At 36.5% G+C, this 9441-nt stretch overlaps 1 protein-coding gene across 1 annotated transcript; it reads left to right on the top strand.

The window, feature by feature from the left end:
* On the top strand, positions 1-8481 carry LOC117328456 (organic cation transporter protein-like). The gene is made up of 8 exons (XM_033885988.1): positions 1-143; positions 1252-1435; positions 2492-2595; positions 2946-3077; positions 5651-5877; positions 6194-6375; positions 8023-8174; positions 8379-8481. The coding sequence occupies exons 1-8, from the start codon at positions 1-3 to the stop codon at positions 8479-8481; spliced, it is 1227 nt and encodes a 408-aa protein (XP_033741879.1).
* The last annotated feature ends 960 nt before the right edge of the window (positions 8482-9441 follow it).

The following is a 9441-nucleotide window of genomic DNA, read 5'->3' as shown; positions in this document are numbered from 1 at the left end:
ATGGATTTTGACAAAATAGTTACCAGATTCGGTGCATTTGGACGTTACCAGAAATGGCTGTACTTTCTCGTCTGTCTTGCATCTGTTTTCAGTGGAATATTTACAGTTATTTCTGCTATATTACTAGCAGCTCCAGATCATAGGTAAGTCGACAATAAATATCTGCCTCGCATGCGAGGAAATGTCGAATAAGCGAGAATATGGCGTTGCTTTATTCGGCTGAGAATGACTCATTGTACACAGGTATAAAGGGTGCTTGTATGATTTAACTTACTACTACGTATTAATATAATGTCGGAGAATCAATTTTTAAGACGATAATGGCATAATGCAATGATTGTTAAGATACTGTTATAGAGGTTGGTACTGGAAGCTAGATTTTTGTTCATACAATCCGTCCCAATAGTAAAGATAAATCCCTTGCTCGGTTTCTGCTATTTTTCTGTAAAACAGTGAACGTTTCTATGCTTATAACCCGAAACGAGGATAAGTTTAATCATTAAATGAGACTTCTAAATAATGTCCAATTTCACAATTAACGCTAGGATAAATTGACCTTATCTGGCAGAACATAATTCCACCTGCATTCCAGTTTCAGAGGAAAAAATAATATTATTATTTTTTCGTTCATTATCTTCCACACATTTTATGACTTGATATAGATAGGATTTCGTTCTTTTGTACCTTTATTTCCAAATTTTCAGTATCGCTAAACATTTTATACACTGTAGACATATTACCTTTACCAAACCATAATGAAATTTTCCCATCAAAATGAACCTTTCGGAATGGATAGCAACGTAATGTAGTTAATTTGATACCAATGAACAAGGTATGACGGGATGTCTAGTACCTTTGGGATAAATATGTCGCCATTACCAACCCAAGAAAAACACCAATGTACTAGAACAACATCATTTTCAGGGATGTAAACACAGACAAAAGTATATTCCCTAAGCAAAGAGGGCTTGTTTACCTCTCATTAACCACGTAACATGAAAATCTTTCTTACGTTTAATTTTTCTACAGCACTACTCTAAATAGCATTAAAGCGTTTCGGTGTCAAACGGATGAGTGGTTGCAAAATTGGTTGGTTCAATTCTATTTGTCTGTCGATGGTGAGGGGGACTGTATTTTGCCAAACATAAGCGCAAATCTGCATAAACATACTCTTTTTCTTCTTTAATACCAATATATTATTACATATATATCAATCCAATTGTTTCTTTTCGGAATCTTATCTCGTTTCAGGTGTAAAATCCCTGGTTACGACAATGACACATACGCTGTACAAAGTGAATGGCACCAGGATAATATTACCAGATACATCCCACCCTCTGAGGATGGTACCACGCCCTATGACCAGTGTCACATATATCTATGGGGAAATTCCAGCCACCAAGAAAACGCTACCAAACTTATCTGTAATGAATGGGTATATAAGCGGGACCTATTCACAGAAACATTCACGTCGAAGGTCTGTTGTGTGATAAACGTTATGTAGTTTTCTACCGTGAATATCGTTCAAGTCACTGAAATGAATAAACTTTCTGTTATTCACTAAAACTTAAAAACTATTAACATAGCGGATTAATTCAGCTTTATTAACCAGATGTATCGACCTCATTTTATGTTTTAATTGTTTGATTTCAGTTCTACATTACAAAGCCCGTGTGGCTCATCATATCTACATTGTATAAGCTCACCTGCCGAAGGACAAGTGAGGATTGATGCCTTGATGCGGCGTTCGTCATCTTTTTATTTTGACTTAAAATCTTCATAGAATCAAACTGTTTTGCTGATAGTTTTCCTAGACGAAAACCCATAAAGTTAAAATAAATAAATAAAGACTGATGTTAATACTTTAGCATATCTAAGGCACAGGGCTCAAATACAACATCTTAAAACACTGCAATTTTGGGGAAAAAATTACCTTGATCTACTAATAGAAGGACAACTTTGTTAAAACAAATATCAAACTACTATTTATTCAATTCAGAAAATATCGGATGAGCGGTGTAGGTCCATTTGGCCTCTTGTCATTGGTTAATAAGTTGCACAAATTGTGATAAACATGTTTCATATATAAGGTCCGTTTATACATTTTTGTGTGTTTTTACTATAATACATAATACATAGATTAATATAAGTTAATACTTTTACAATATTACTATCACCACTGATTCTATAAACCTACATATGTATCATCTGAACGATGAACAAGATATCTTTGCAACCAATACCAGCATTATAGTAATCCTGCTATCACAGACTGCACACAGACTATTATATCACATGTACACAGAAAATGACCTTACTCCTACCATTGAATGCATTGAGCCAATACCAAATGCACCAAATATCCCAAACTTGATGCATCTGTGATGAATCATACTTAACGGATATCACATAAAGTATGAACTACACGTAGTATTGTCATGATGTTTTTTCTTTGTCATTTACGATGTTTATTGTTTTCCACACATTACAGAACAATTTGGTTTGCAACAATTCGTACAAGACAGCTTTTGCGAAATCGCTCTTTTTTATCGGGGTTCTGGTTGGAGCCATAACACTAGGCCATATCTCGGATGCGTGAGTTTTAACCATTTTTTTCTGATTTTGCTAAATATATTAATTCAGAAGACACATGAATTTAAGGAGGGACCAACATGCATGCATGGATGCATGAATGTATACATGCATGCATGGATGTATGTATGTATGTATGTATGTATGTATGTATGTATGTATGTATGTATGTATGTATGTATTTTATCTATAATCGTCATTGCAGTAAAACAGAGCAGTTATTCTCAATACATACTGTGGAAATCAAAATTGCTGATTTGCTACTTGTTTTTGAACGGATATATTTGAGCGGTAATATTTCAAGTTTGCCTATGATAAATTGAAAGTGTCTATGTATGTACAAATTGTTCTAGATTTGGACGCAAAACCAGTCTGCTGATTGGAGTGATATTACTTACTGCGTCAACCTTAAGTTTGGCCTGGTCACCTGGCTACACATTCTTCTGTGTTTGTATGATGTTTATCGGAGCAGCCAGTGAGGGCATGTATGCCCCCGGATTGGTTATTGGTAGGCCATCAACATTACTACATATATCTATATATATACATATAACAAGTACATGTAGTATTCGATCAGTTACGACGTCGAGAATGAGTCATTTGACATGACGATATAGGCTCAAACATATTTGAATAGTTGACTGGTCATTACGATACAATGGATTCAAGTATATATGGCCAAATATGGTTTAACTCGTGTGATTTTATTTTTCAGATATTAGTTTCAACTTTTAAAAGACAAAATTGGTCGTTTATTTACATATCCCCACAACCACCAAGGTTTATATTTCTTGTTAGCAATTTGTGTTCAACATAAACACATTACGTTTCTATGTTCTATCAAAGGGGGTATTTGATTTATACTTGATTTATGCCCACATCGATTACGATATGAAAGAAAAAAATATTCCAATTAGGCAAATGATAAATAGTGTTAACGTAGTGTTTTGGGGTACATCAATAACGTTTTGGTAGAGTCGCGATGATATGTTTAAGACAAACTATGTGATTATTGTTATTTGTATATCAATTAACGTGTAACTCACTGGATGTTTTTGTCCATTGATTGTTATCAAACAAAACATCAATTCCAAACAATATATTTGTATACCAAATTCCTGTCACGTACGTCTGCCTGTATGGTGGATACATCTACTCTTCATTGACATTTGTCCTTTTTTGGATTTAATTTTCTCCGTTCATGACTTGTTTTATAGGATTGGAGCTTGTTGGGCCTTCAAAGAGAGCGGTCACTGGCACAGTAATTAACCATTTCTTTGCGGGTGGCATTGTGGTAGTCTCGGGAATAGCCTACTTCATACGTCATTGGAAATACCTCGAAATAGCATGCGCAGCACCTTGTGGCCTGTTTCTACTTTACTGGTGGTACATATATAAATAGTACATTTAGCAGGGTTTTTCTTTGTGTAACAAATCGTACAACGTGACATGATTGCAGGACACAGAACTATATATTGGTAGCATTTGTGTTACAATGTTATATATCTATGATCTATGATGTACACACATGCGTAATCCTCATAGGTTGAATCGACGCTCTAAAATGTCCTATAAAAATATTCTAATAAAGTCAAATGTCAAATTATTAATAAATTTAAAACTAATAATATGGAGATATGTCACAGGAACTCGGTTTCGATTACCATAACCATTGGTACCTAAATCTCAAAGGGAAATTATGCTTGAGGAAATGAGTCGTGTTTTCAATTTTCAATTATTAACTTATGCGGAATTTCTCAGAAAACATTGTTATGCTGTATACAAGAACCACTTTTGTGAAAAGAAGCGACTATCTTAAACAGAGGGGGAGATAAGCCGTTTATGACTAATATGGCTGTAACACACTACATTTCGTCCTCGCCAGGTTCTTGCCGGAGTCCCCGAGATGGCTTATCACGAAGCAAAGGTATTCGGCAGCTAAACAGATTCTGAGGAAGGCTGCGAAAGTGAACAGGGTGTCGTTTAACGAGGACATGTTGGACTTCCAGAACCTGACTGACAACAGAACGGAAAAAATAAACAAAAGGAAATTCTGTCAGCTGCTCACTTCAAAAGTTTTACTTTTAAGGATGCTGATCATATCTCTCAATATGTAAGCAAAGCTTCATTTCATTTTAGACTACTGGTATTCTATTTGTTAAAGAACACGTTTGGTGTTGAACTAAAGATTTCTTAGTAAATTTTTAGGCACATAATTGGGATATGAATCTTAGATTTTATTTTCTTTACTTTCTTCCATATATGATTAATGTATGGAAACGCAATATCATACACAAACCGGTCATAATATACTGCCAATAGCCTTACTCTCCTTGCCAACACAAATATAGATCTGGTCGCTAGTCGCATAACCTAAAAGTGACACAAATCAAATGCTAAATTACCTTACAGTAGGTCCTTAATATGCCTGCCGCTGTCATTGTCAATAGCCATATTCAATTTGAGAAAGTGACATTACATAGACAATAATTGTTACAGCAAGTGTCGTCGATAAAGCTGAAATAGCATTCCTTAAATCAGTGACGTTGCACATTCCAACTGTTCTCATACGTTTTACCAATCTTTAAGTTTTGAACTTGCACTAACGAAGTTTTCTCGAATCTATAGTGGGTATGGTTTTCTGGTCATATTATGTCATTTTTATTTTTAAAAAGAAAAGCAAATGAATACAAAAGAGTGTTATAGTCTTCTCGCGTCCTAAACGAAATAAATCATCATGATAATGAATCCAGATTTCGAAGTATAGTGTAAATTGTTACTTATATTAAAATTTCTAATAAAATGTGGATTAAATGAAAATGTAATGTTGTCCAATTCTGCATCCATATATCATAAAATGATAAATAAACATGTACGCTGTACCTGTGTACTAGAAATACGATGTTAAGCTAAATAAAAATACTAATGAAGCTCAATCAAATTGGTCTCCAGTTATATTGAAAACCGGTTAATTTAAAGCACTTTGTCAATCTCCATGGATTTTGATATAACCAGTTTCGACTGTTTATATATATATATATTATAAAATGTGTTTCAGGTGTGTCATTACAATGTCGTATTACGGGTTGACATTAAATACGGAGAATTTAGGGGACAACTTTTACCTTAATTTCTGTCTGTCCGGTTTGGTGGAGTTTCCGGCTTACACCGTACCATTACTTCTGATGGACAGGGTCGGTAGAAAACGACTCTATATCGTCTGTATGGCAGTAGGAGGTGCTGCATGCGTCTCCACTATATTCACTGTTCTCTACCTAGAATTTGGTAAGTACAGTATATCATTGAAAACTTCTTAACATATAAAGTGAACAGACGGTTACTTGATAAACGAAAGTGTTGATGATACTAAGAAACACAACCATATAAATATCCAAATGAATTATTATAAATCCACATTTAAAAGGAGGTTCGGAATGGACTAAATGTCTTATTTCAAATGGCATTCTGTTTACATAAATGTCCTCTAGATGCCTGGTAAGAATAAAATGTACAGAAATACTCCTTCATCTAAAAGCAATGCATTTCGGAAATCATTTTAACAACAAAATGTCTTATTTGTGTTAATCGATATTATTTGCAGATTACCAGACAGTAACTGTAGCCTTAGCGATGTTGGGAAAGCTGGGAATATCAGCAGCGTTCGCCATCATCCTCGTGTACTCCGCGGAGCTATTCCCTACAGTGGTACGCAGTGCAGCATTAAGCACGTGCTCGATCTTCGGTAGGATTGGTGGAATTGTGGCACCTTACGTTGCTGCATCGGTAAAAAAATTAAATCACATTGATACGATATTGTCAGTGTCTAACGACGAACTCAAAAGTCATACTGACCATCCATGCAATAACTTCTATTGTTAGAATTTTAAAGCATCGTAAGCATTAGTGAATGCATTTTAATGTACTAGTACTTAATGTTACTTTACTTTTGATTGTATGGTGTTTAAAAGATGTAATTAGATATTTACATAAGGTTCACAAATCATGTACAAATGTCACCTGTACATTCATTACATGGTGGTTGTTAAGAATCGAAAAAAAAGTCGTTTCATAATAAAAAATAGTACGGCCTTTTGATTTGGGTTAATACATGATTTTATTAATCAGAAAAATATCAACCTCGGACTTCGTCATCGGTCGATATTTGTTTTCAGGTTTATAAAACCATTTATCGACCTGATCAAAAGACTATAAATGTTTATTTTATTTGTAATATATCCAAAAGCATATATTATTACTTTTATTTGAATCCCGAAGTGATATAAGCTGTTGTTGCGGTACTATATTGATTTCCAGTCTCAAACCAATCATCACTATAATAAATGTGTTCCGAAACCGTTCCCAACATATATTCGTTGTTTCTTTTGATAAATCATTATGGATTTGCTGAATACGAAATTCGCGTATAATCCTCAGCTATTTTATGTATATGATTGGTCAATATCTTCAGGATATATGTAATAATTTCACTTTGGATATGTCAATGGATATTGTGTCTGTCTGGTGTTTGTCGTGTAAGATAATAAGGTCACCAATAATCCATAATGATATTATTAAATACCTAATGGTTATAATCAAATTTAAGAACAAGAATGAGTGCTCACAGCATCCATGTAAACTCAACTGGATTACCTGCCTTGGTATAATTTCTATACGCTAGGCTGTGCTCGTGAATACCAAGATGGATCAGGCCACCATCTGTGTCAAGATCAAAGATCTCGGTAATGTGCTCGAGATGGAGCATCAACATTGTTTAAGAGGCATTCAACCAGGTTAAGGTATTGGGCACAGTTCGAAAGCGTTATATAACATGTGGCGTGTCAAATATTCGTTACTAATTCTCTACGCTGACTTGATATTCAAAGTAACGAAAACCTCGATGTCTGTTTAAAGCAACCATGTCCTTCTATTATGTGTCTATATGTGTATTTCCATATTGATACCATAATGGGCTACGGCAGACAATCCAGTCTAGATATAAAGAGAAATTAGCACATCCCTCATAAGTGGCAATCCAATCTAGATATAAATGACAATCGAGAGCACGTCCCTTGTGAGGGACTATCCAGTCTAGATATAAACGAAAATCGAGCACATCCCTGACAAGGGATAACCAAGTTTAGATATAAATGAAAATGAGCATATCCGTCATAAGCGAAAGAAATGTTACTATCGCGCAATGATATAAACATGATGGCATGTATTAAGCTTGTCATCAGTCGATATCTATCACAGAAATCGTGATGATAATGTGAAAAAACTATTGAGTATCTAAAAAAAATGCACATGTGTACGCTTATTATACAGGAACAGGGGTCTAATGTTTATGTAAGTAAAGGATAGGATATCAAGAAATGCGGGGGAAAATATGTGACTACAAAACGTCACGCTCCTATTATTGTATTTTAACAGGCTGACCTGATCAATGGACGATTCGGAAGAGCGTTTCCAATGCTTGTTTTTGGAGTATTGTCACTCCTAGCCGCGTTGTCATCTCTGTTTCTCCCGGAAACGAATGGCCAGAAGTTACCGGAGACCATTGAAGATGGCATACTGTTCGGAACGTAAGTACATCCGACTTTGTAACGATATAAATTTTACTTAAGTTATCAAGCATTTGCTGAAGAAAATGTAATGAACAACGCTTATTTTTTCCCAGAAATGACATTAATTAATATCATTTTCCATTGTAACTGTATAAAGATACACACGACTTCCAGTTTATTTTATCATGATTCTCTCTCTAAATGTGCTATCACTTGTTACAGGCCCTCGTATAAGATGAACGCTGATATAAGCTGTGTTGACGGCCCGACCGGAGAAACCTGTTCCGAAAATAAAGGTCGCACGATCACTCTGAGAGAATACTGATACCAAAGTTAGAAAGTTGACCTCCTTGGTGGACTAAAGCCCAATTTCGCAGCAAGTTTACAAGACATTACTTATATATATAATCGCATGAGATGGATAAAGTACGACATATCGATTCTTTAACTACAATAGGCCATCATTTTAAAGACACAATGGATGTATCCGCACAAAACGAAATAATCAGAAGAGGTAAACGGAAAGAGCCCCGACATCAGAACTCTACACCAGGACCACGACATCAAGACCCCTACACCAGGAACACGACATCACGACCCCTACGTCAGGAACGCGACATCACGACCCCTACGTCAGGAACGCGACATCACGACCCCTACACCAGGAACATGACATCACTATCGACCCCTACGTCAGGAACACGACATCACGACCCCTACGTCAGGAACGCGACATCACTACCCCTATATCAGGAAACCGACATCTCGACCCCTACATCAGGAACACGACATCACGACCCCTATATCAGGAAACCGACATCTCGACCCCTACGTCAGGAACGCGACATCACGACCCCTACGTCAGGAACGCGACATCACGACCCCTACACCAGGAACATGACATCACTACCCCTACATCAGGAACACGACATCACGACCCCTACGTCAGGAACGCGACATCACTACCCCTATATCAGGAAACCGACATCTCGACCCCTACATCAGGAACACGACATCACGACCCCTATATCAGGAAACCGACATCTCGACCCCTACGTCAGGAACGCGACATCACGACCCCTACGTCAGGAACGCGACATCACGACCCCTACACCAGGAACATGACATCACTACCCCTACATCAGGAACACGACATCACGACCCCTATATCAGGAAACCGACATCTCGACCCCTACACCAGGAACACATCAGGACTCTTACACCAGGAACACGACATCTCGACTCCTACGTCAGGAACATGACGTTTTTATTACATCACACCAGG

This window comes from Pecten maximus, chromosome 5, assembly GCF_902652985.1.
Source record: "Pecten maximus chromosome 5, xPecMax1.1, whole genome shotgun sequence".
Lineage (NCBI taxonomy): Eukaryota > Metazoa > Mollusca > Bivalvia > Pectinida > Pectinidae > Pecten > Pecten maximus.
The sequence above is the reverse complement of the archived record's forward strand: the minus strand, read 5'-3'. Positions and strand labels throughout refer to the sequence as shown.

Bases quoted from the DNA above. Each gene is read 5' to 3' on its own strand.
- LOC117328456 (XM_033885988.1), top strand. From the start codon at position 1: ATGGATTTTGACAAAATAGTTACCAGATTCGGTGCATTTGGACGTTAC. The intron at 3,078-5,650 runs GTATGCCCCCGG...AATGTGTTTCAG, and splicing joins GGAGCAGCCAGTGAGGGCAT to GTGTGTCATTACAATGTCGT. The intron at 5,878-6,193 runs GTAAGTACAGTA...TATTATTTGCAG, and splicing joins TGTTCTCTACCTAGAATTTG to ATTACCAGACAGTAACTGTA.